At 42.4% G+C, this 27,922-nt stretch overlaps 1 protein-coding gene across 1 annotated transcript; it reads right to left on the bottom strand.

Annotated features, from left to right (window-relative positions):
- Positions 1-99: 99 nt before the first annotated feature.
- Positions 100-27,752, bottom strand: ERCC3 (ERCC excision repair 3, TFIIH core complex helicase subunit). Its single transcript, XM_066611695.1, has 15 exons — positions 27,717-27,752; positions 24,827-25,032; positions 23,777-24,013; positions 19,996-20,045; positions 19,490-19,625; positions 18,799-18,963; positions 18,316-18,520; positions 17,135-17,449; positions 14,864-15,048; positions 11,597-11,799; positions 7,769-7,865; positions 7,467-7,584; positions 3,578-3,696; positions 2,086-2,238; positions 100-473 (listed from the first exon to the last, which is right to left on the bottom strand). The coding sequence occupies exons 1-15, from the start codon at positions 27,733-27,735 to the stop codon at positions 339-341; spliced, it is 2,343 nt and encodes a 780-aa protein (XP_066467792.1). The 5' UTR covers positions 27,736-27,752; the 3' UTR covers positions 100-338.
- Positions 27,753-27,922: the final 170 nt, after the last annotated feature.

Genomic DNA, 27,922 nt, shown 5'->3' with positions numbered 1-27,922 from the left:
GCAAATTATTGCACTCTTGCAGGTTTGTGCCACTCCTCTCATTCATTTCTCTGGGGAGCCTACAAAAAAATTCTGGGGAGTTTTTTTAAGGTATTTAAATCTTTATTATATACTTGGTACAAATATATACAAAAAATATATAATTTCAGAATTATTTTGAAACAATCATTAAAGTTGTTATGGAAAGTATTGCATAGGAAGTACTGTACATAAACAACAACCATTTACAGCTTCTTCCATTACAAACAAACTCACACGCTCTCATTCATTAACTATGAAATTATATTAGCACAATTTAGGTGCCTGAAGCAAATCAGGTATCCTCATCTTTGATGTCGTTATTTCCTAAAGCGTTTAAAAAGTGGATGGACATGTTTATTCGAAGAGGCCTTGCTTCGTGAGGCTTGATATTCCATGTAAACAGTATCATCTGCTCCAGACATTGAGCTCATTGTGCCATGGTGCCGGGAAACCTAGGGGGAAAAAATTGAACACATAACTAGTGATTTCAGTGACATTCTAACTAAATCCATAGGGATGCTTGGTTGGTTCAGACAATACCAGCACCTCTTCAATGTCTGCACTGTGAGCATGCTATAAGCATGCACACCCTGCCCACTTTCTGGAACAATAGGCATTTTCTGTTATTGTGTGGGGGAGAAATTTACCCAAACAATCTGCTCCCTACACAAAAAAGCTAGAAAGATCCAGTATGCTTCCAATGCAAATGCACGAAGACCAACAGTTTCATCTAAGAGCCAGTTGGATATCGTCATTCTCCTACTACTAGTCCTCTCTCTCTCTCTCTCTTTTCTCCTGGGATGGGAAATACTGAAAACAGGCTGCACTAGGTTGGTTGTGGAAAAAGGAGAGCAGAAGTGGAAATGTCTAAAAGTTCTCTCTCTACTGCTCCTCTTCTTAAGCACACACAGAAGCTACTCTGGATAGAACTGGCTCAAGAAGTCTTAAAGACGCTGGGGCACTTGTATGCTGTCTCTCTGGTTAAAAAGATTAGGTAATTTATGGAAACTTTATTCAACAAGGAAGAAGTTTACTGAAAACACAAGGGGAAAATGGGAGAGAGAAGACAGCCAAATTGTATACTTGAGATCAAAGACAAAAGTTCCAAAGAAAAATAAACCAAATTGTGGCTAAACATCCCTATCCTACAAGTTCATTTACAATTAAGACAACTCAGCTTGTAGCTCTCTCCTGGAACTGGAGGTTTTGGGAATCCCAGAAATTAACTCTTTCCTCACCAGTGAGCATAGGCTTTTCCCTGGTCTGGCAGGAATTGTCTTGTAACAACCACAACTGGTCAGCTCTTTTTAAAAAATTTTTTGGGGGAGAGGAGGATGGCCCTTTGACCTCTTGTAAGTTCAAAACTAGTCTAACAGAACCCCACATTTCTCACTGTCAAGTCAGCTGACTTGACTTGGACAAATGACCAGGTATGTGCCAACCCAGCAGGTATCCATGTCCTATGAAGCAGAGCAAAAATGAAATGCATAGGCAAAGGATTCTAGGGCTTACTGTGGCGCACAATTGTAACATGCTTGCAGAGGGCAAGGATGCAAAAGCAGCGCACTCAGCCCTATGAGTGAACTGATGTATAGCAGTGACCACACCACTTTAATTTCTACTGCAAGAGTACACATCTGTCACTCATTTCAATGCAGAAACTGAAACTGTCTCACTTAGGGACAATGTTGAGCAGTGGTCGCTTTTCTGGTCACTACAACACTGGATTACAAAGTCACCACCGTTCAGGCCATGAATGAAAGCTACCTCCACCTCGGGGCTTAGAAGTTGTGGTCAGTTTGGGATAATAAGGGGAACACTAAGTTTGAAAAGCCGGCCTGATTTTTATCCTTGCCTTTTTGTGACAAGGCCTCGAACATGCTTTGGGGAAGGGGGGAACTCTCCAATTCCACTCATCATGGAGAACTGTAGGAGGCTGAGCAGGGGGGTGGGGGATGGTCACCGGCCAGCTTCTCTGGGCAATAGGGGAGGTGAGAGGGTTTGTTCCTTCCCCTCCCTTATACAATGAATTTGGGACCACTGGTTAGCATAATATTCACTTGCCTGAGATGACTTTGAGCCATACTCTCCTGCAACCACCTCTTCCTCAGCATCCAAGTCTGAAGCTTGCAAAACCTTTTGGAGGAGCTGCTGCTGTTCTTCTTTGGTTGAGAACGCAAGTGCTTCTTCCTCCATACCTGCAAGTTTAGTGATCACCTGGAACAAAGAAAAAGCCATTGCTTTCCTTCTTGTTCATGTACAAAATATACTATGCCCCTCGTGGTGAATTTTGTGGGAAAAAAGTATACATTGCAGGATGTTTCATTCGCTATTAGAGAAGATAAGCACTTGCATGCCTCAATAATGACGTAATGTCTAAAAGGTTCAATCAGTTAATAAAAATTCATAGTTGCATTCTAGTCTGTTCACATGAGAGATAGAAAAGTAGGCAGAGAAGCAGAGAATGCTGCATTGCAATATGTTCAGTCCAATTCCAACTAAATTAATAATTAAGTGCCAATAATCTATTGGCTGTGTTATACAAAAAAATCATTTATAAAAAATCATCAACATGTTACATTCCTACAAATTTGTTAGTATAGTTCTATTAAAGGTAGTATGATCCCAATCCTAAAGTCTGTGCCTCTGGCAGGTGCAGCAGTGCCAAAGCCTTCCAGCCTGATATGGAATTCAGGATCCAGCAGAACAGGGCTTCTACCCCTCCATCCTGGTTCCTCCCCCCACTCTGGAACACCTCTCCTCGCCCCAAGGCTCTCACCACTACCCGGAGTCTTACTTCGCTCTGGGGATTGTCCAGCCAGCGCTTGGCTCAGTGGCGACTGGTGAGGGGTTGGTGCTGACTTGGCACAGGGTGTCATGGATGTGCCTTATGGCACATTTGTAACACCCAGCACCAGCGGTACACTCATACTGCTGGTGCTATTGGGTAAGAGGCACTTTTTCAAGTGGGTGCTCCTTTTTTTAGCTGGGGGAGAGTAAATGGCCCACCTCACCCCAGCACTGTCTGTTCTAGAGGCTGTCTGCTGGTATTCATTTGCATCTTTTTAGATTGTGAGCCCTTTTAGGGCAGGGAGCCATTTAGTTATTTGATTTTTCTCTGTAAACCGCTTTGTGAACTTTAGTTGAAAAGCAGTATATAAATACTGTTAATAATATAAATAATAATAATAATAAAGAGCTCAGGATTGGGCTCTAAAACAGGACTGGAGCCACAATTCTAGACACAAGTCTCCTTGGAAGGTCCTGTTATATTCAGTGGGACTTGCTTTTGAGTAGACTTGCATTGGATTATGCTAAATGTTTAGCTTTTTTTAGGCATATAGATATCCACTCTCAGTATAGCTGATGCAATTTCCCCCCCTTCTTAAATGGCCTTGTCTATTGGACAGACAACATAGAACACAACTAGTGGGAATTTTTTCTGTTTGCTATGTAACTAGCTCCACTGAACACTGTAATTTTGAGTACTACAAAGTGACTATGAAAAATGTCATGCATGCTATGTCAGTTTTGCAGACAAGGGGTCCAAAATTACCTTAAAGCTGTAGCCTTGATCAACTAAAAACCTCTGCCTCTTGGTTGAATATGCCATTTCTTGAGTATCTTGAGAGACCAGAGAATAAAAGAAGGCATTGTACTCCTCTGCAACCATCCCTTGAAAAATAGTAATATTGTGAAGATTAGCAGACATACAAAGGGAATTAAACTGTAAGAAACCATAATGTTGTACACTACTTATTGCCATGTCAGTGAGTGTATTCTGTCAGCAATACCAAGTAATGGTAAAGCCAGCATGACAGATCCAACATTGTCACTGCATGCTGAAGTGGGTGTGGTCCTTCCTGGTCAGAGATAGCCCAGATCCATGTCCTGGTAATCTCTTGATTGTATTACTACAATGTATTCAAAATATTTATATAGCACTTTCTGAAGCACAAAGTGCTTCATGTGTATCATCCTGTAAGGCGTATTACTACCCTGTAAGTATTACTATCTTCATACAGCAGCTAGGCAGCCAAGGCTGAAAGAAAGTGATTTGCCTAAGGTCATCTAATGAGTTAATGACACAGGTACAATTCAGACTGGGGACATCTTGGTTTGCAGCTTTGTTCTAGGCATTATGCTACACCAACTCTCATTGCATTGTACTCAGCCTGCCTTTGAAACACTGTTAGTAACTGAGTTCTGAGTAACACTTCTCAGAAACACTGTTAGTAACTTAACTCAGTATTAACTGGAATCTGTCACAGGGGACAAATCTCATCAGTACTTAAAGAGCTATGCTGGCTGTCTGTTTCTGGGCACAGCTCAAAGTGCTGGGCATTATCCCCAAAGCATTAAACATTTTTGGATCTGGTTATTCAAAAGAATCACTTTTCATACATAAGGCTGCCTGACCCATAGTTCTTCTAAGCTGCACCTCTTCCACAGATCCAAGATGCACCTCTGGGATTCCCCATTGTATTGTTAAACTAGTGGTGATTAAAAATAAGGCATTTTCAGTCACTGTGGTTTGGATATGGCATATCCTCCCCCTCTCCTCACCAAACCAACACCAGGCAAAGAAAAAAGTCCTAGGCATCTAAGCACATTTTATAACCGCTCTTAGCTTTATTTATGGTTGTGCCTATTTTATGGCTGCTACGTCTGTGATGCTGACAAATTTATTTATTTACTGTATTAGTATTATTTTGTTTTTTATTTATACTTTACATCGTTTTGCGCTGAAGTGCAATGTGTAAATTTAATGAACAAACCACCAGCTGTGGCAAAGAATGAGAATGTCTCTTAGAACCCTATTATCTCTTTTTCCCCGTCATTGCAGCTGTGCCAAAAAGGCGAATTTTGTATCCAGCAGAGAAGGAGGGTGATCGGTAGGTTTGGAAGGGGAGAGAAGAATTAATTCCACATATCCTTCCATAAGTCTCCTGCTTGCCAATGGGTTTCCTCAGACCTGCACCAGCTCTTTAGCTGGCACAAGTTTAAGGAGAACAAAGGAGCAGGGGATAAGATCCAGTGTATGCCACTGCTGCTAGATCCATCCCCTCCTGCCCACCTCCCCACCCACTCCTTGTTCTCCCCCCCCCCCCACTGCTGCCTTATCTGGTTTGATGGGCACAACAGGGTCCGGTGGTAGAGTTGCTGCAGTATTGTAGCAGTGAGCACAAAACGGCTGCAGACCAACACTCTGGCAGCTATTTTGCGACCACAGTACTCACTTCCACTGTTGTTATGGGCTCAGCACAACAGCCCGATTGTCTTGAGGACCGGGCTGTTAGATTTAGTATTTCAGCTTAAAGTGCCCTGAAAAGCATGGCAGGAACTGTCATTTGCAGTGATTGTTGATTCCAGGTCTGTCTTATGTGTAGCTCAAACAGACTATATTACAGCAATCATAATGCATACTTAAGAGATCAAACTAGTTTGTTTTGTTTGAAGACAACAGATGTTCTGCATGCCCATTATATCACTTGGGTGATTAGGCAGTATGTTTGGATAGGATGTACATCCAAGATACAAACTAATGTTTGTACATAATTTGAAACTCATTCAATCAGACAATAATATAAGAATCTAGACATGGTTACAACTCTACCAAATTCCAGGTATCTGACATTAGTGGTATTCATGCAGTCATTCATTGCTATTTTCCCCTAATAACTGTTTTAACTTTCATGCTGAAACCCAGAACAATGTCTTCACTTTACTTACACACATTCACAGTTGGGTCAAACAATTACAAAGACAAGTTTGATAATGCAATTTCCACAAAAATAAAATCTAGGTATAGTGCAGTGACCTGTAGGAAGTCTCCATTCCATGCAGCCCTTCCCCATTATTGCTGTGCTTAAAGCAAACACTGGTTAATTCTAGTCTCCCCTATGCTAATATTTCATGCATCTCACACTTTCTTTTCTACAGAAAATATGGAGTACACAAGATGTATAGGAAATTACCAAATGTATACATCTTGACTTATCATATTTGGTTTCTTAGATTTTTAAAAATTAATTTTGAAAGGTTTTGTGGCAGTTCTACACCAGATCTTCCAACAAGCTTTTCTAGAAAAACACATTTTGTAATCATAGTTGATAGGCACTCAGTTTTGTGGAGAAGAGAGTACTGGGGCAATCAACTAGAACAGTGGTTCCCAAACAGCAGTTTTTAGCACTGGGACCTACTTTTTAAAACAACACTCTATCATGACCTATTTAGCTTTATGAGAGTTTTAAAAAAATCTAGAAACAATTTGTTTTTATTTCTTTATTTACAAAAAAAAAATGATCCATTTCTTTTAATGAGGCAGCCCTAATGAACTTTAACGAATTCTTTCCTTTTCCCATTTCTCCCCAGAAAAATAAAAAAAATCTTCTGGTTTTTAAAAATTATTTATTAGGAGCCATCAACTACATATGTCTCAGTATATTTACACATGCTTGCAAACTGCAGGAGCTCAATTCCTTGCAAGCTGCAGAAGCTGAGCTCTTTGTAGGGCAATTAGCTCCTGCAGTTTGCAAGATTAATTGCTAATTGCTCTGCATAGAAGCAAGCTCTATGCATAGAAGCAGTTTGCAAAATAGCTACTGAGCTCTTTTGCAGGGCAATTAGTAGCTATCTTGCAAACTCCAGGAGCTCAGCGTTTGCAGAATAATTAGCAGCTATCTGATTTTTTAATAGCATCAGTGCTTCAGGCAATTAGTTATCTGATCTTGCTATCACCTATGTTTACATTGGAAGCTCTGCTCAGCATTTCGAAACCCACCAAAAATCAGGTCACAACCCACCAGTGGGTCTCAACCCACAGTTTGGGAAACACTGCTATAATAAATTGATGCACAGAAACATAGGATTCCATTTGAAATCATTAGCCACAAGGCCCACTTGTACACAGGCTGGTCTCCTTAAACTTGAGTCAGATGATGCTGACATGAATGTTCCCTTGCTAGTCAAAGTGTTCAGGTACAATTGGAATGAATTTGATCTCTTTGTAAAAATTACAGCAAGAAAGTGTGTTCCTTCAATTCTTGAATCCAATGTAAAAATCATAGCTGCAAGCAAGAGACATATTTCAGAATTCTAACACAACTGCCTTGGATGCTCAAATAAGAACAACTAGAATATGGCCCCCTTAACCATAGGTCCACTAAAGTGTGTCTTTTAAAGACATACAAAATGCTAATACTAAGTGTCATGTGAGGAGTGATTAAGCAGGAAAAACAAAGGGAAAGGTGGCCCCCTACTGCAGTGCTTTTTAGAACTAGACTTGAATTTTGTTTTAACCTGTGACCTAGAGCTGACAGTGACAAACTAGGACAATGGCAAATTGTACATGCTTAGTCAGCTACATGAGTTGACTTATGTTACCTTCATGCTTGAGTGTTCTATTAAACTTAAAGGCGTCTGGGGCACAGGCCTTCATTTACCTTTTTTGGCTCTCAGTACCCGTCCCAATCTTTGAGCCTCCTGTCTTCGAGACCCACCATGAGATGAAATCTGAATCAGTACATTGGCTTCTGGTAGATCAAAGGATGTGTCACCTACCTACAATACAAAACCAGCTTTTAAGCAGCAGGATGTTTCCGCACATTAAATGAAAAAGACAGTCTTAATAAGCCATGCAAGGGTGTCAGTGACAGTGAAAGAATGTGTCAACATTACAGTAAGTCGAAGCAGTTTTACAGGCCACCCCAAACAAGCACTGTAACATTATAAGACTTCCCTTTACCTTGGAAATAAAGATGGTGTTGATTTTGGGGTTGTGTTTGAAGTTCTGTAGGATCTGCATTCTCTCCCCCTGTGCTGTAGGCCCATATATATAAGGTCTCAAAAAAAGACAAAAAAGTGCACATAATGCGCATGTGTGGCTTTTTGCACTCAGACATGTGGACAAGTATAACAACTCAAAACATTAGGGTATGTTTTAAAATAATCCACTCCGTATGCATTTGCTTTTAAGCTTTACAGACAGATGCCCTCTCCTTTTCTTGCAACATGCTTCATAAACTGTATTGTGGACCCACCCATCTGGAGACAAACCCATTCTGTCAGACACCCCTTCCACAGAAATAAATCCTGACAGTTGTAAATTATTCGTTTGATGTGTGCCTCCTGACTCAACAGATCAGTGGGCTGCATATATCAGCTAATCCTACATGAAAGGACAGAAGCAGCTGTTAAAATAAAAAAGATGTTTTCTTTGCTTAAATCCACTGAGCTAGCACATTAACAGCTGTGCTCTCCTTCTCTTTTTCCACTCGTGTCCTTACACCCTAACCCGCTCCTTTGGATTTAATTCTCTTCATGTGAGGAATACATATTCCAAATGCTAAACAAGTATTCAAGCCAACACATTATACCTGAATCTCTTGTCAAAGAGCCCAGATGACTGATGTCTACAGAACTCAGCAGAGAAATGTAACCTAAGAGGCTGCTCAGGGCTTACAGTAGTGCACCAATTTAAGGAGATTCTCAGTGGAGCTATTTAGGGTGATTCTTAGGTTTTCTTACTATTAAAAAACCAGTATTAAAATGTGGAAGTCAGCTTCTTTTGTTTTCGGCAGCTGATAATTAGTACAAAGCATATACTAAACAAAAAGCGAAAAGCAAAAGCCTAAGGTCTGAGGAAATGACATGCATATCATTCCCCTAATGGATTTTGCTCACCCCTCCCAAAAATATATTCTTGGTTTCTAACAGCCTAATCCTATGTTTCCTGATGCTGCGGGCTACAGCATTGCTGAAATGACACTGCTGTATCCTGCAGATCCAGAGAAGCTGCTGGAGGTCTCCCCAGGGGAAGGGGACATTCGTCCCCCTACTCCAAATAAAGCCCCAGCCTCTGCAATGGGGCTTCTGAAGTTTGTGCCAACTAAATTGCTGTTGCAAACTTAAGAAGCCCTGCATTGGGCTTCTGAGCCTGACATGGGCCTCCGCCGGTCCCACCCCCCTCCCGCTCTGCCCTCCTCACCCTGGAACACTTCCCCTTGCCCTCCTGGAACTTATTCCCAGATAACGGTAAAGGATTGCAGCCTCTAAGTTTTTCAACTTCACTTGGGTTTGATTTTTATGCATTGTTGAACTATTCTGGTTTTATTATTTAATATTTAATTTTTCATTATTATTGATTATCATATTGTTCTAAATATTTTGTCACTCAACTTTTGCAGGTGGGGAAGGTGGAGTATAAATCCATGGACAAATATTCCCTTATTACTCAATCAGGTTTTACTACTGAAATGGATTAGGAACCTTCTTTCTATCAGTTCAGATGCACACATGCATAGCAAGGGGATTATAGTTTATTCTTCAATTGTTGTGTCAAGAGGAAACCATTAAGTTTATCTTCAGGTAGCCTTCCTTGAAACAATGGCTAAAGGTAATACACTGCACAAAAAGCAAGAGGATACTAAGAATAACTTAACCATTCTACTATAAGGACAAATCTATGACAACCAAGTAAGATTAAGGTCCTTTTCAAATGGGTTTCTGGCATAACTGGAAGTTACTCTGTAGTTTTGGGGTTGTTTTTTTGCAAAGGACTTGCAGGTAAGTTTTCTTCAGCCATGTGATATCGCATTTTGCAGGAGTCAAACTAATATTTTCTCACTGGAAAAGTGCAATTTCCCAGCTACTATATACTTTATTTTTAAGGGAAGGGATTTGATATAAACCCAGTTTCAGCACAATCACTGAAGAAGTTTAAGGAAAATAAACAGCCTGCATTTAAAGTCAATTAAGAAAAACTTAATGTAGAACAAAACTACCTTCATATGGCACCAACTGCATGAAATGCCTACCCACTCTAGTTCTAGAAAAGCTATTTTCAACATTTTTCATCTCACAGCACACTGACAAGGCGCTAAAATTGTCAAGGCAAACCATATAGTTTTTAAAAATATATGTTTTAAGCATTTAAAAGCATTCAAAGGTCAATAACTAAAATTTTAATCATTGGGTTGATAAGTGTTTCAGTCCTCTATTTCTGATTTCTGTCAGCTCATCTTCTTCAGTAACAGTTAATTCTGCTGACTCACATGCACATAACACGAACAGATCTCTCATCTAGTTCAAGGAAGATACATCAAGTGATGGGAAATAATTTTCAATGGTTTTACTCAACAGTGACAAAATCTGTAAAACTAAATTGGAAAGATTTTGGTCCAGTCTCCCAATGTAACTAACTGCTTCCAAAAAGCCAGTCCTGTCTCCTTCAGGTTTTTGACTGGTTTACTTGGTTGCCACTCAAGCATTTCCTGACTTTGGTTGGTGTATATTAAATATTCCCACCTCTCCCTGTTTGGATGGGAAGGCCGACATGCTGAGCACCCAGAATTTTACTTAGGTTTGAAAAGAAGTTTGCATGGGTCAAAACTTGCACAAATTCTTTTTCTAGGAAAGATCACAGAAAATTAAAATATCTACTAATAAATGACTTCCCCAAACTCCCACAGCACATTCACAGTGCCACAACAGTGCCACAGCACGGTGGTTGAAAATCGATGTTCTAGGGGATAGTAAGAGCTGCTGTTTTTTAAGCCCCAAACTCTAAAACCTCTGTTAAAAACAATACCTTGTTTCCTGTCACATTTCTTCTTTGACATGTTTATCAGTCATAAACTATAGTGCTTCTATTTAGTCAATATCGCCTTTCTGAACATTCTCCTTCCCCCCTTAGTAAACATCTATTTTCAGTATATTTGCATAGAACATTGAATGCATTTAATAATATTTCAGGAATGTCCTAATGGCTAATCTCAGTCCCACCCAGTTGACCTACAAGCATGAAGCCAGATCTGAAGTTCAGAATCTGGAATCATGAATTGTTTGGAAGTGCCTGTAAGCTAGTATAATGTTCCATTAAAACTGCTATTTAAAAAACAAAATAAAAGCTTATTATAAGCTTTGGGCATTACGCATACACACAGAAGACAAGTCTAACATGCTATTTTCTGTGCAAGGATACTATGATTTTAGATGATGATCCAAGTTTCATTTTTGATAGGGTTGAGAAAAGACTAAGCAAGTTGACAACATTAATGGAGAAACCTGTCCATCAATAAGAAGTATATGAGTAACGGCAACATATTCACAAGCTTACCATTATACACTACTGATTTATTTACAACAGGATACTATACCCCTTATGATAATATGGGACTCAACCTTGATTTTTTAAAAAGTTAAAATTAACTTGCTCTGCCATGTGATGTGATACACATAAATGCAATGGGACTCCATGGTCCACTGGGACTCCCTAGTGGGTGTACATAAAGTAAAACAGATAGATGTGTGACTGCCATGTGGATCATTCTACATTCAGCCTCCATGCTTTTTCTACATGGTAATTCTATTAGTGCATGAAATTCATCACATCTGTGGCAGCTCTAACATGTAGTTTACTCTTTCTAGAGACAGAAAGGGATTCCAAGGATTCCTACCTCAAGGCATTTAATGCCTATAATATAAATACAAGCAGGTCAAATTAAGGAGAAACGCTCCCAAACTTAGGTTTTACCACAACAGGGACACAAGTCATTCATCTATCAGTACTTACTTGCCTAGCCTTACTGCATACTCCTTCAAGGCAAACACGTTGTCCGCAAAGACGATGATCTTGTCATTCCTTCGTTCATGAAACTTAATCAGGAATTGGCAAGCCCTGAATTTATTTGGGTTCATAGTATAGAGTAATATCCGTTTCTTTGTTTTAATAGCCACATATTCTCTGTAAAACTCAGGAGACATTGGACACCAAACCTAAGATTATATCGAACAAAACGTAGAGTTCAGTAAGGATTTAATTCAGTATGAGCGCTGTAAAAATAAATTTCTAAAAGGTTAGATTTAGGCTGAAGGAATGACACATAATTTTATGCTGGCAGAAAGGGGGAGCAGGGGAGATAAATTTACAGTTTTATTTAAAAGGATAATTTGAATTACTTAAGAATACACAGGAAGAGGCAACTAGTTTTTTATCACATTCACTGGGCAAAATAAGACAGAAGAAGCCATAGGCTGCAATCCTAACCACACTTTCCTGAGAGCAAGTCCCATTGAACAAAATAGGACTTACTTCTGAGTAAACCTGGTTAGGATTGTGCCCATAGGCTTCTAACACAAAGGCACACACTCTACTACTACTGAAGCCTCCACAAGTGTTTGACTATCTGTAAAGACTACCTCAACATCGTGTGCAAGGCGAATCAAGAAAAGCTGGATTGCTCTGCACTGGTTCCCTTGAAATGCAACAAAAGATGTGCAACTACAACACCTTCCTATAAGATGCATTGTAAGATGCAGTGCAAGAAGACTGTGCCTACCCTGTCCTCCTCTCCATGCCCTTCTAGAAAAGCTATTTGCATGGTTCTATTACTGCTTTAAATGCAGGGCCAACTCTCCTGGCCAGAAGGGATAACAGGCCCCTTTGTGCTTTCACTATGATTATAACACTAAACTCTATATGATTCTAAGCACAGGATCAAATTCTTAGAACCAGTTTGAAGGTCACAAAGAGACAGAAGGTATGAGAGCTACATATCCTTTTTCTATGCTTCTAGGTATCACAATAGTTTTTACTAGTCCGCTTGCTCACTGATTTAAACAACTGAGAAACCTCAATTAAGAGGGAAACTGAAAATACAAATCTGCTGCTTGTAAAACAAAGCAGGAGGTTACCAGTATGAAAACTGAAATCCCAGTTCATGGAAAGAGAAAACTAATTCAGTGCTGATTTGATGGCATCTCTGAACTTACGTCCTTTCAATCAGAAGGCATACACAGGAAAACAGGTGTGTGGGTTCCTTCGAGACTAGACATACTTTACTTTCCCATGCTCTCAAAGTTCATCTTTTCAACTATAACAGGAAAGCATACCCCCAATTTCAACTCAGAAGAAAACTGCCCCAGCTATTAGAAATTTGGGAAAGTCAGTCTTCAGCAACGGGTCTTCTGATAATTTTGATGAAAAGAATCTTTGGCAAACAATTTTGTCTCCCCTAGAAGGTAATTCTACTATGTTTAATCAAACTATTTAAAGCCTGTAGGCTTTGAAATTATTATTTCGTATTTCACATCCTACTGTGTACATCAGACAAAGTTTTGCAGCAGTTCCTGCCTTCAAACCGAGTGATGTTAAAATGGAGAAGTGCCATTAGGCAAACTTGCACCATAGAGTCTACCCAATCATACAACACACATTGCCCTCTGCTGTTACTTGGAGAAACCGAGTCTTCTGGGGTCAACCAAAGATTGCAAAACCAAAATGTGCCTTGCTCAGAGTGCATTTAATACACTGTATTTTTTTGAAAACAGTGAGAAAATTAAAAAGGGGTTATATGGATAGTCAATTTGGAAATTTCTAATCAAAACATACCATACAGCATAAAATAACTGTTGCTTTTTCATGATTGTATACAAAGTGGAAAATGCCATAAGATGCTGTATACATATTAAAGTTAAAGACACAGCATCCCTATTCATCATATTCATTCATTCATAATGACACAGCATCAACATTTAGGAAGGAACTGAAGATTCAACTTTTTAGAAAGGCTTTTAATTAATAACACCTGCTTTGTTTGAAGGTCACTGTTTTCTGAAGCTGTTTTACACCTTTAGGTTAATTTTGTTATGTTAGATAGTTTTAAGTGTTTTTTGTCAATACTGAAGAGAGCAGTGCAACAGCACCATCCAAGGTCTGAAACAGGGAGTTTGGTCTGCGCTGTCCTTTCAGTCCTTTGGTAGCACAATGGAGAGGAAAAGGAGCAGTTGGATCAATTTAAAAGAACTGCAGCCTGGTATACAGTCTTACCCTCAATAACTCATCTCAAGGTTCCTCAGCAACAACTTGGGTGTTGTATACTTGCTGGGCTCATCCTAGCAGCAGGTTGGACCATAGGACAACTGAGGCAGAAACTTCTGTCAGCTTTGTTCTCCATTTTTTTTTTTTACTGGAAATGATTTTCCCCCTCCAGAAAAAAAAACCTCTAAATCCCACCATGCTGGATAATTTCCAAGCAGTATCAACTCCTGCTCCCACGCCCTCAGCAAGATGATTTGGTGGGTAGTGGCATCTCAGCTACAGAGGGTCTAGGATGAAATGGATTATCTAGACCCCTTCCAATTAGGCTTCAAGTCTGCCTTTGGGGAAACACACAGCCTTGGTGTGTGCTGGGGACTGAAAAAGGGGAGTGTGTCCCTGCTGGACTTCTTAGTGGTTTTTGGCACCATTGACTATGGTGTACTTGTGTTTGGTTGAGTTGGGGCTCCGGGGACTGTTTTGCAGTGGTTCTGCTTCTTCTTAGACAACAGGTCCCAGAAGGAGGTGCAGGGGGCAGTGCCTCTTAAGCCACTGACTTTGTTGCAGGAGGAGTCTACCATGCTACTTAACACGTATAAAAAATCACTGAGAGAAGTTGCCTGGAAATTTCAAGTTGGGTGTCACCAATAGGCTGATGACACCCAGCTCTAACTCTCCTTTCCATCAAATAACAAGGTCGCTGTTTAAAAAAATGCCATACTTCATTCTTATCTTTACTAGGCCCTTAGCATTTGGAGAACTGCAGTACATGAGGTGAAAAGCCAATAGGCTTAATACTGGAAACACTTAAGTTAGACGGAGAGTTCGGCAACATGATGCTGGCCTCCTAATTTTAAATTCTATGCAAAAAATAACACTGCTCAAAAGCAATACAATAACCCACAGGGCAGGACTTTCAGGATTTTAGGCTGAGAGGGAGTTAAGTTTCATGGAAATGCAATTTCACAGCCACTGTTAAACATTTAGAGTATACATAGTATCTCAGAAAGTACAAAGGCATACCTCAGCACACTGAACTTTGGCGATATAGCCATTATTTTGAAGCTCCATCCAGTTGGCTTCATACAGCTTTGGCCCAATGAGGAAATTCAAGTCAACTATTTTATCATCTTCTCGGACAAGGGTAGCTGTCAATCCAAGCTTGCAGTGGGCTTGCACAATGGTGAGAACCCTCCTGAACATTTTTGCTGAAGAATCACACAAGAAAGGTTAGATTTGGGTTTAGACACTTAACCAGAGCACTTTGTTTTCAGGGCAACATACGGCATGTAGTGCTTAAATAAAAATTAGTTTGCCCTTAGACCTATTTTTAGGCCTCTAAAAGCACCAATTAAGCTTCTATCTATCCAAGTTTGAGGTGTGGAAGCAGTCTTTTCACACAGTGTGGCATCCTAAGTTTAGTTAGTCATGCCTAAGGAAACTAACCATCATGAACTCCCATATATCAAGTCATAGTAACTGTCCTTAGCCATGATTAACTAAACTTAGGACACAATTCATTTTTTTCTCAGCTTCAAAGAAAGAGAACATACAAGCTGTAAACCCAAAGTGTACCATTGTTTAGAGCTGCAACCCTATGCAACACAAGACAGTGTGTAAGTCTCAGTGGGACTTGTTTCTAAACAAATACGCATAGGATCATGCTGTCAAGATTTTCATTCCCTTTAAAAATACTTCAACATAAGCACTCTGCATATAGGAAAAGTTGACTACAGAAACACACACACATATTATAGTGATTAAAACAAAAAACAATTTAAAAAATACTTCATTGGGCTCTGAGTTATGGACGGCCACACCGGCACTTCCATGCAGGCATGATAGTGCTGAGTGGCAAGAGTCAGCTGTTTTGACTTCCATGTGTTCCATTTTGGGAATTCAGTGTTTGGGAATCTGATTCAGAGTTTGGGCTGGAGGGTTTCTAATTCCACATCCTCTGCTCCCATTTTACAGATGGAAACTTGAGCATCAATGGTACTGCAAAATTATGGGCAAGTTATTCCACTGTCTAAACCTATGCCAAGTCCAAAAGTTACATATTGGCTCATACAGGGTCTTTTAGATATACTTAATATTAATGGTTTGGATTCTAAGTTGAATGAATGGAAGGTACAGGTGCTCACATAGGGATTGGGGCATTTCCACCAATCTTCCCCTCCCCTGCACCATTGTGGAAAATCCTCTAACCCCCATGAGTGGGTTTTCAGGTGGTGCAGGATGCTGCTGTGCTGAGGAAATGGACTTGATTTGGAATGGATTTGAAATGGAAAGGCCTGAACTTTCCTTCAAGTTCACTTGTGCAAATTTCCTTCCATTCACACTATTTAGGATCCAATCCAATGAAATTAGAGCAATTGTTGGATTGAGGAACCCAGCAATCAGTGTTAAGCACGAAGAATCATAAGATAATTTGTATTGTAATCATAAGCCTACTTGTTTTGACAGATCTTGGAAAGCAATTTTCAGAGTAAGTGAGTAGTACTGCAATATCCTAAGCAGTGGTTCCCAAACCATGGGTTAGGACCCACCAATGGGTTCCAACTCAATTTTTGGTGGCACACAAAACTGACGAGGCAAATTAGGCTATGTCCATCAAGGGTTAAACAAGCTGCTACTTGGGAGGGCAGAGCACTGCTGGCCAATCACCATTATAGAATGGCACTCATAAATCAGGCAGCAGCCTTTAGTACACAGGGAACTCAATGCCTCTAGAATGGTCCAGATCCAATGAATGCAGGCCCCAACAAATTCTCGAGAAGGAAGTTGTCATCCCCCAAGCTGACAAGGAAAATGTATTGAGCTCCATGGAAAGTGAAACTGAGCAATACATGCATGTTTACTTGTGAGTAGGCAACTGTGCCTCAGCTCAACTGTGCTGAGCTCTTGTGCGCAGCAACTGTGCCTCAGCCAGGTGAGGGGGAATGCAACACCACCAGAATGGTCTGGAGCCAGGGAACATGGATCTCAACAAATGCCTCAGAAGGCAGTTCTCTCCCTTTCCCCACTATAGTAAGAAGGATAAAAACACACTGGTAAAGTGAAATGCTTTTTTAAAGCCTGTAAAGCTAGGTGGATCCCAATACAGTGGATGCTGGCGCTAAAACATTTGGGAACCACTGTCCTACCTCATTATTGTAAAGTTTTTTAAACACATGTATTAATCTTTTGCATTATTGACATGTTATAGCCCAAGGAACAACATAGCTCAATAACAGTAGACTTAAGATTGGAAGCAAAGGCACTGTTGAAGAGAGGTGCGAATGATTTCTTTACCAGGAATGGTGTGCACTTCATCAAGGATCATAAGGCCCCACTCTTGACTTTTTAACCATTCCATTACTTTCTCTGCCTCCCATGACCGCTTTGTTGTGTGACCCAACATGGAATAGGTGCTGATAGCAATTGAACAACCAATTGGTTTGTCTTTGGCATCGGAAGTAAATCGACAGATTTGGCTGTCATCTATGGTGGACCACATTTTGAACTGGGCTTTCCACTGTTCCACAGAGACAGCAGAGTTGCCAAGCACAAGGCACCGCTTGCGGACTGTACAAGCAGCTGTGACTCCTACAAGTGATTTTCCAGCACCTGTAGTGAACAAAAACAAGTAGACATCAAAGATGTGTTTGAAAACACACACTGTTGACAGGAAAAAGGGGAGCAAGAGCCAGCCACCCCAGAGACCCCCCCAATTTCAGTAGCACTCTAACCTAAAGAACATCTACAACACATAGGAAGATTCCATATAAAATTCTTTTTTATAACATTGTATTGTTTTTATTGTTATACTATTTTTATTATTTTTGATAGTTTCAATTGCATTTTAGTGTTTTTTGTACTTTTTACCCATTGATGTTAGCCACCTTGGGTGCTCTTTGGAAGAAAGGCAGAATATAAATACAATAATAATGATAATTCCATATAACAGCACTCATGCTGAATGGGTCTGTCAAACACACAACAAAAAGCTTGGCAACTCCACTTGAAATAAATTATGTCCTTAAAGCAAGTGATGCAGTTCTACGAGTATAGTTCTCGTACTGCTGAAGCTAGGCCAGTGTAGCCTTGCAAACTAGACAAAGGAACTGCTTGGCAACCGATGAAAAGTTCTGAAAGTTCTTGGAAAGAAAAGTGATACTGAAGTGTAACAAATACATAAGGGTATTTATAATAGAGCTCTCTTTCCATCAAAATGAGTGCCATCTTAAAATATCCTCTACTTTTGCAAAGTCTAGCCAAATTAAGATAATGTCAAGAGCTTTAAACTAAGCTCAAGCACAAATATCTAAAAGTATTTCATATTTTCCTGTTTACCCTGCCTCCATTCTTCTTCCATTCCTCTGTTATCTCCTATATCTAAATTGTAGACCTCTTAGGAAAGAGACTTGTCCTTTCAACCTTTGTAAAACTTCACGGATGCTCTCGGTAAATACTAATAAACCCAGCCAACTTACCACAGGGCAGGACAATAACACCAGATCTAGCACGGCCATTCCCAAACATTTTTCTCAAACTCTTCTCCTGGTATGGTCGGAGAACAGCAGTGGGTTTCAAGTCTATGTTGATATCAGGATTCACTGAATCATTTCTGAAATCGTACTCAGCTAGTAGTGGGTACTCTAGCTGAATGCAGCGCTTCTGAAGCTCTTCAATCATTTCCTAGAAAAAGGAACAGGAAGATTTGCATGTTATTTAAAATGTGTGGTGAGATGGTGGCTATGGCACTTATTTGTAGTCTGAAATGAGATTTAAAAGCTCAGTAAGGAGAACAGGGTTGATATGCACAAAGGGAAAAGCAAAACAGTCCTTTAAAGTAAAGGTATACAGCACTGGTAACACGTATGGAGTGTCATGTCCCAAGAAAGCACGTCCTGTTATTTAGAAATGAATTCACTCGTATTCAATATGCTAAAAGTGGGATCAGATTTATATATTACCTGCTTCACTTCAAAAGATACAGTCTGAGTTTCCTCTTCTTCCTCTTCATCCTTGTCCATTTGCTCATAGAACTCAAATAAATCAGCAGGGACTTCAGCTTTATTCTGAGCATCCATTCCTTGTGAAGTTGATGGCCTACTGCCACTTTCACTGGACTTGGAAATCTAGCACAGAATTAAATGGGTTTAAAGAAAATGCAGGGTTTACATTCCACCAATGGGTCAGGCCCACTGAAGATCACATGAAGATGACTAAGAAGAGGACCAATACTTCAGTACACAGACTACAGATAAAATAGAGCTACAAACTGGAATTATTGCTTGTTAGTAGTCAAAGTGGGCACAAAGCGATAGGAAGAATGTTCTGGCAAAGCATGTAACAGATATTCATCACTGCAGATATCTCAAAGATCAGTTCCAACAGGAAATGCATATGACAGAAACTGTTCCCAACCACTGTTCCCAGTCGAGCTTTGTGTAGCATGGAACTTAGCAACCTATAAGTTTGGTGATGACACATGACATGACATCACAGCCAAGTGTCCAGATACAGCATTATGACACAGAAAGCAGCATCAGTGTAGACCTTTTACAGGGAACACTGATACCAATCCCTCACCTTACCACTACAGATTCACAGTAAAAAAACAGAACATATTATATAAAGGTATGGTCTACAATCTCAGCGTACAGCTGATTTACTCGTGAATGTCTCTGTGATTAGTTCAGTTTCTTCCCCTTCTGCATTTCTGAGTCGGCAGTCTCTAATAACTGGGTCCTGGAGAAGTTGCTGAATGACTTCTGGGTGGGTGCTTTCCACAAAATACCTAGAAAATGGAAAATGTCTGATGAAACTCGAGAAGCCCATTCCACACATTGATGCCATTTCTAACATTTTAGGAAGGCTTGCGTCTCTGGAGCACACTGTTCCTCTCCTAAAAGTTCATGCACTTAGGATATGCTGTACGCTTAAAGAACCATGACAGAGCATACTACAATTTATAACTCACTGTAATTCTTAAAGCGACAATGTGTCAAGAAGAAAACTCTTGCGCCAATCAAGTTACATTGTCCTAAACAAAGGCATTCTAAAAGGGAACACACACTTGCACAAACATTCAAGCACCAACCTAAGCAGGAATCAGTGTGGGATATGGAAATATTCCCTGCAATTCAAAAGGTTGAAAGACTGCTAACCTGTTGTGCTTCAGGACCAGCTTTACCTTTCCATAGCTGACAGTGCAAAGCTGTAAAACAAAAATATTCATTAGAAGCTGAATATTTGGTACAAATTTCTTTGTACTTCACATAAAACCACATGTATAAAGATCAAGGCTGCAATCCTAGATACTTTCCAAGGAGTAAACTTCATTGACTACAATAGGATTTACTTCTGAATAAACATGTATCAGATTGCACTGTAATGTTACTGATTTATTTCAAGATCCTTAAGAGAAGATGTGTGGATCTAATTAAAAAAAACAGGATTGTATGTTTGCAACTTCAAGTAGCCTACAAAGTATAGAAGAGAACCATAGTCTGTTAGGGACCATTCTTTGTTATCTATCTTATTTGTTATGTTTTTCTCTTTCAGTTTTGCTGTCTTAAAAAATGAATGAATTGAAAAAGAAGACCACAGTCCCAAGAATTGTCTAAATCAACTCTCCCAAGAGTTAAATAAATAATAAATAATAATAACTTTATTTCTACCCCGCCTTTCTCCCTGAAGGGACTCAAGGCGGCTTACAACATATTAAAAATAATTTAAAAACAAATAAAAACATATTAACACATACTAAAAACAGCAGTCAGAGTAAAAAATAGGTAAAAAGAGCATAGAGCAGCAGCAAGTCATAAAAGAATCAGGCCTGTAAAAAATATTAAAAGATGTTAAAAAGTTGTTAAAAGGCCAAGAACTCAGAAGGCCTGTTTAAATAGAAGGGTCTTCAGGCCTTGCCGAAAGGTCTCAAGAGAGGGAGCCATTCTTAAGTCAAGGGGAAGGGAGTTCCATAGCATTGGTGCCACTACTGAGAAGGCCCTATTTCTTGCAGCCGCCCCACGTACCTCCCTAGGCGGCGGCACTTGTAAAAAGGCCTTCTCTGATGACCTGAGAGGGCAAGCCGGATTGTACGGGAGCAGGCGATCTCTAAGATACCCTGGTCCAGAGCAGTATAGGGCTTTAAAGGTCAATACCAGCACCTTGAATTGGGCCCGGAAACGAATGGGCAGCCAGTGCAGCCGCTGGAGAAGCGGACTGACAGAGTCGAACCGCCTACCTCCAGTAACCACACGGGCCGCCGCATTCTGCACTAGTTGCAGTTTCCGAACCGTCTTCAAGGGCAGCCCCACATAGAGCGCGTTACAGTACTCTAATCTCGATGTCACCGAGGCATGGATCACCGTGGCCAGGTCTGCACGATCCAAGTACGGCCGCAGCTGGCGCACCAGCCGAAGCTGAGCGAAGGCCCCCCTTGCCACAGTCGCCACCTGGGAATCCAGGAGCAGCTGCGAGTCCAGGTGGACCCCCAAGCTGCAGACCTGCTCCTTCAGAGGGAGTGCAACCCCATTCAGCACAAGCCGATAGTCCAGCACCTGCATCGAGGATTTCCGAACCAGGAGAGCCTCTGTCTTATCCGGATTTAATTTCAGCTTGTTAGCCCCCATCCAGATCCTCACTGCCTCCAGACAGCGCTCCAGGTCCTCAACCACCACCCTGGAGTCTGGAGGAAAGGAGAGATAGAGCTGGGTGTCATCAGCATATTGATGGCACCCCACTCCAAACCCCCGGATGACCTCTCCCAGCGGTTTCATGTAGATGTTAAATAGCATGGGGGACAGAATTGAGCCCTGTGGCACCCCGCATCTCAAGGGCCAGGGTGTCGAACAGGCATCCCCCAGCACCACCATCTGGGACCGACCCTCCAAGTAGGAGCGGAACCACCGCAAAACAGTGCCTCCAGCTCCCAACTCGGCCAATCGGCCCTGAAGGATACCATGGTCGATGGTATCGAAAGCCGCTGAGAGGTCCAGCAGGACCAACAGGGACGCACTCCCCCTGTCCAGTCCCCGGCGTAGGTCATCCACCAAGGCGACCAAGGCGGTTTCCGTCCCAAAGCCCGGCCTGAAGCCAGATTGAAAAGGATCCAGATAATCCGCTTCATCCAAGACCCTCTGGAGTTGGGACGCCACCACCCGCTCAATTACCTTGCCCAGAAACGGGATGTTGGAGACTGGCCGGTAGTTATCCAACACAGTGGAATCCAGGGAGGGCTTCTTCAGGAGGGGGCGAACCACCGCCTGTTTCAAAGTGAGTGGTAACGTCCCCTCCATCAAGGAAGAGTTGACCACCCTCCCTGTCCACTCAGCCAGCCCACCCCGGGCAGCTCTTATCAACCAAGCTGGGCAAGGGTCGAGCAGGCAGGCAGATGGCCTCACACTCCAAAGGAGTCTGTCCACATCCTCAGGCTGTACAAGCTGAAAAGAATCCCACAACACAGGACAAGCAGTTGCCAAGGGGACATCGTCAGACACTGTCAATGTGGCATCCAAGTTGTGACGAATACGATCGATTTTATCTGCAAAATGTTGCGCAAACACGTCACAGCGGCTGACCGTGTATTCCTCCTGGTCTACTGGGGGGGGGGCTGATGGAGGAGGCCCCGCACCACACGGAACAGCTCTGCCGGACGGTTGTCAGTAGACGCAATGGTAGCAGAGAAGAACGATCTCTTCGCTGCTACCACCGCCACGGAATAGGCTCTGTAATGGGCTCTACTCCGTGTCCGGTCGGATTCATCCCGAGTTTTCTGCCACCGTCGCTCTAGACGCCTGCCCTGCCGCTTCATCCTTCGCAGCTCCTCAGTGAACCAAGGAGCCGCTCCGAGTCTGCGACGTGGCAGAGGTCGCTCCGGAGCAATCTCATCCACTGCCCTGGTTGTTTCCCCATTCCAGAGGTCAACCAGGGCCTCAGATGAGACGCCAGTCTTGGCAGTGGGGAAATCCCCCAGAGCCCTCAGGAAACCTTCAGGATCCATTAGCCTCCGGGGGTGGACCATAGAAAACGGTCCCCCGCCTCTGCGGAGGTAGGAAGTTGCAACCAGCCTAAACCTTATCAGGAAGTGATCTGTCCATGACAACGGAGTGATCTTGATCTCCTCTACGTCCAGATCACTGCCCCTGTGCCCAGCTGTAAACACCAGGTCCAACACATGTCCTGCAGTATGTGTTGGGGCCAAGATCTTCTGGGACAGGCCCATGGTTGTCATGGCGGCCATGAAATCCTGAGCTGCACCTGACGCAGGGGCCTCGGCATGCACATTGAAGTCCCCCAGCACTAATAGGCGGGGGGCCTCCAATGCCACCCCCGAGATCACCCCAGTCAGCTCAGGCAGGGAGACTGTTGGGCAGCAGGGCGGGCAGTACACCAACAGAATCCCAATCCTGTCCGGTCCTCTCAACACAACATGCAGGCACTCGAACCCAGCAAACTGCTGGACAGGGCACCTGGTAAGGGAGATGGACTCACGATAGACCATTGCAACTCCCCCTCCCCGTCCCTGCAAACCAGTCCCTGAAGAGTTGGTTCAGACAATAGCTATACCATAGGAATTTGCATCTCAATGGCAAGATTCACACTCACACATTATTATTATTATTTAGATGGTCAGATCATCAAGCAGAATTCCTCATGCCACTCTTGCTCATCACATGGTGGGCTTTCCCACTCCTGTTCAATGACATGGCACTTTCCTGTGAGGAACAGAACATACACTACACTATAGGTAAGATTTGTGTAATTTAGTACAACTAAATCTAAATGACATGGTTAGAGGATGGAAAACTCACTAGGGAGATAAGACTTATGGCAAATAACAACCAGAAGAGCTCTCACTTTTTGATTACAACAATCTTTTCCTTTTTATTCCTGAACAGATATAAAAAGCAAAGCCACAAATAATGAATCTCCAAAAAAGTGTACCTTGATAAACTGAATGATCCCATCTGGCACACCAGTCTTACTCAGCTTTTGCAAATACTCAGTGATATCACTTGTCTGCAAGCCAACACTGACAGCTGCATAGAGGGAGTAAGCAGTCAACTTATATTCATGTACGTGGACAGGTCGGCAAACTGGCTCAGCAATAGCAACCAGAAAATCCTGGGCATACTTGTAAACAGGGGAAAAAGCTTCAAGGAAAATATGGCCATCTGGAGCCTGTAAAAGGACAACGGGAAAGATATCTGAAAACAGCAGAATGATTTGTGCCATGTAATGAGGACAAATGCTTTTACTGAACTGACAGGATAACATTAGGTCCACTTAGTGGACAGAGGTCAGAATCAGAGAACCAGACCAACCAACTTTCTATGTTTCCTTTGGTCTCGTGATTCCTGAGCATGCCACACAGACATTTTTTAAATTTTATTTTTGCCTTGCAGCAAACTGACAGCCGCTGACAGTTACAATACTGAATAAGAAGGACCAAAGGTCTGATTCAGTAAAAGGAAACATCCTACATTCCTATGAGCTGCTTCCAGCCAATGTAGATGACACTAAACCAGATGGACTGACAGAAGAAGTAGAAGGCGGCTTCATATTTCAAATGGCACCCTAAGGGAATGCCAGATAGCATACCAAAAGTCTTGCTGCATTTAGGCTTGATTTTTTTTTTCAAGTTCTCACTGTGTTCTCACACACACACCATGCTTTTGCTGCACTAACCACTGTGAATTAGTACCACTAGCTAGTCAGAGAGATATGTTTTACTGAACCAACTTCTCAAATTTCCTAAGATTCTTAAGTACTTAAAGAAAATCCAAAATTTTAATTTTGAATTTGTAAAAAAACCTATCCAGAGCTTCCTCACACTATTTGTACTTTTGCATCTTAACGTACAAACACCAACACGCTTCAGATACAACATGTCACAATAGCGAATTCTAGGGCAATAACCCTCAGTATTCCAAGTACCTCTATCTTGCCACACCAACAAAGTTTCTCACAAAGCTGAGTGCTTAAAGGACTTACCACCCACAATGGGCGTGAGGAATGATCAGTCTTTAGCAACATCTGGTTTCTGTAGTCTTTTGCTCCATATTCATCCACTTTGATTCCAGACTCTTCCACTTGTTTCCCTGCTGCTGAGGGCACTGCTTCCTGGGAGTCTTTGCCTGGAATATCAAATTCTTCTTCATCCTCCTCTTCATAATGTCGTTTCTTAGATTTTTTCTTATCTGAAAATATTGGCAAAGAGACAGTTCTTAAAAAATCTGCAATAAATCTCCCCTTCCTTAGGCCTTTTTCTCACTGACAATCTTTGGAAAAGTCAGAAGACACCCACACATTTCTGTTTTTTTCAGGGATAACTATTCCATTAGCTGTTCCAGGATAAACATTGCATTCAGACTTCCCTCACCCCCATTAGTTTTCCTGTTCCACTTCAGATTTCATCAGGAATTAACAATAGTTCTTGGGGAATGGCCTTGGGGAAAATATGCAGCTGCCTACCAGAATGCCAGTGCCTTTTTGATATACTGTACTAAGGCCACTCACATCTTAGAATTCCTATGCAGAAAAGCCTTGCCTGCTTCTTTTAAAGCATAAAGATATAGTATAAATATTAAAATATCTTTTATACATTTAATATAAATTATATAAAACATACATAATCATAAAATATTAAAATATACACTATATAATATTGAAATAATTTTTAAAACATATAATACATAAGATCACATTCACTGGTAGAGATTGTTACTATCTTGAGCTTAATGCTTTTGTTTCCTATGGGTAAGCAATATTTAAAAGTCCATAACATGTTATAACCTTAGAAAGAGTGAGATAATAGAAAGTGTCATAGGGAGAGATATTTCTCCTTTTCCTTTAAACACCAGGCTCCCTGTCAAAATGAACTCAGCACACCTGCTTACAACTTACATGAACCAGGTCTTCAAAAGTCACTATCATACTGCTCCTTTTAGATATTTAGTGAGAGTGGAACATAGGCCATTGGCATATGGCCATGAATGTGGCAATCACACACACAAGAGAAAGGTGTGGGGCAGAAAAAGGTGGATTAGGGCAAATAAACCTAGACACACTTGCCCTCTAGGAGCAGGCCATCAAGCAAACAACTATCCTTCTAGCTTGAAAATACACTGTAATCTATAATGTTCTAAAACAATATTTGCCTACTTTAATAGTAGAAGGACTTAAAAAATTAACTGCACATTTAAAAACAGGAAGCATTTTAGAGACTTGAGGATAAAAAAATATTTGCTATCCTAACTAAGAACATCAGAAGAGCCCTGATGGATCAAACCAAGCTCCATCTAGTCCAGCTTCCTGTATCTCACAGTGGCCCACCAGATGACTCAGGGAGCACACAAGAAAACAAGAGAACTGCATCCTGGTGCCCTCCCTTGTATCTGGCATTCTGAGGTAGCCTACTTCTCAAATCAGGAAATTTTGCACATACTCATCATGGTGTGTAACCCGTGATGGACCTTTCCTCCAGAAATCTGTCCAATCTCCTTTTAGGCCAGATGCTACCACCACATCCTGTGGCAAGGAGTTCCACAGACTAACCACACACTGGGTTAAGAAATATTTCTCCCAACTCTAGTAGATGTCCCCTTGGTTCTGGTGTTTCTCGAGAAGAAAAAGAACATCCCTCTATCTTCAACCAGAACAGTGTTTCTCAATGTTTGTCCCCTGCTGTGCCACTTCACATTGTCCACCTATCTGAAGTACTAAGAGGAGTAATGACATCATCACAGGGTGACCAGATGACATAAGCTCAAGAGAACAAGGCACCCCAAAACGTAGGACATCGAAAAACTTAGGACACAACAAAATAAGAGCTGAAAACACTCATATATTGATTTCATGTGGTTAATTTAAGCACAACGTTAGTGCTAAATTTAAAACTTTATTACATGCCTGATCTCGCCTGATCTCGGAAACTAAGCAGGGTCAGGCCTGGTTAGCACTTGGATGGGAGACCGCCTGGGAATACCGGGTGCTGTATGCTTATACCATAGTCTTTCGAGACTGAAGGTTGCCGACCTACCTAACCTAATTGCAAGAAAGCTATGCGCTGTCTGGTCACAGGGAAAAGGAGGACATTTAAGTCCTTTCCCAGGACAGGAGGCTAAACAAGAGGAAATGTTTTGGGAAAAAGGGGGCGTTTGGTCACCCTGCACCATCACCAGTTACTTTTGGGGTGGGGGACCCGATGTGATGCAACAAACACCACTGGGAGCATCAGGGTGGGTGGCAGGCTTTTCTGGAACTCTGCCCACTGAGCTGGGCCTCCTGGTGTCCGTGGCAGGTGTCCTGTGAGTCCCACCAGACACCCCTCAAGCACCACTGGTGGTACCACTGGGTATATTGGTGGAAGAACCCAGGAAGGCTGCATGTGCTGATCACTGTCCCAACCACGACTTGGTGCCCGTTTATGGCAGGTGCTGCCTCAGGAAGCACAGCCTTTGGGCCACCAAGGCACGCAGACACCCCTGCCAAGGGCACTCACATTCAGTGGCGTAGCTGGAGGGGGCGGAGCACTCAGCCTGGAGAGGAGGTGGGCGAGCGGCCCCTCCCTTCGGACCCATTCCAGGCGGGGGGGGCAAAACAGAGCCATACGGCTTTCTCCCTCCCCCCCCGTACGGCTCCGTTCCCCCCCGCCTGGAATGGGTCCAAAGGGAGGGGCCGCTCGCCCACCTCCCCGCCAGGCTGAGTGCTGCGCCCCCCTCCAGCTACGCCACCACTCACATCCCTTGCCCCTGCCCTCCCTCCAGGGGGCCAGGCAGAGGGCAGCCCTGCCCCAGAGCACCCCCCGCAATGGGCAACAAGAGCGGCTCCGGCTCTAACAAGGCGCCCCCGCGGGAGGGCTGTGCAGCCCACGGTCGCTCACCTCGCTCCTTCCTGCCCATCGCCTCAGCACCGCTGCCTCCCCCGCGCGTCTCCGACCAGCCTCGCCTCTTCCGGGCTCTCCGCCTCCACAAAATGGCCGCGCTCCGGGAACAGCGGTGGGCGAGAAGCGCCTCCCCCCCGCAGCCCCAGGGGGTGCCGCTGACGGGGGCGCTGCGGCCGAGTCTCCCAGTCTCAGCTCAGCCCGTC

The sequence above is a fragment of the Tiliqua scincoides genome, chromosome 1 (assembly GCF_035046505.1).
Source record: "Tiliqua scincoides isolate rTilSci1 chromosome 1, rTilSci1.hap2, whole genome shotgun sequence".
Classification (NCBI taxonomy): Eukaryota; Metazoa; Chordata; class Lepidosauria; order Squamata; family Scincidae; genus Tiliqua; species Tiliqua scincoides.
The sequence above is the reverse complement of the archived record's forward strand: the minus strand, read 5'-3'. Positions and strand labels throughout refer to the sequence as shown.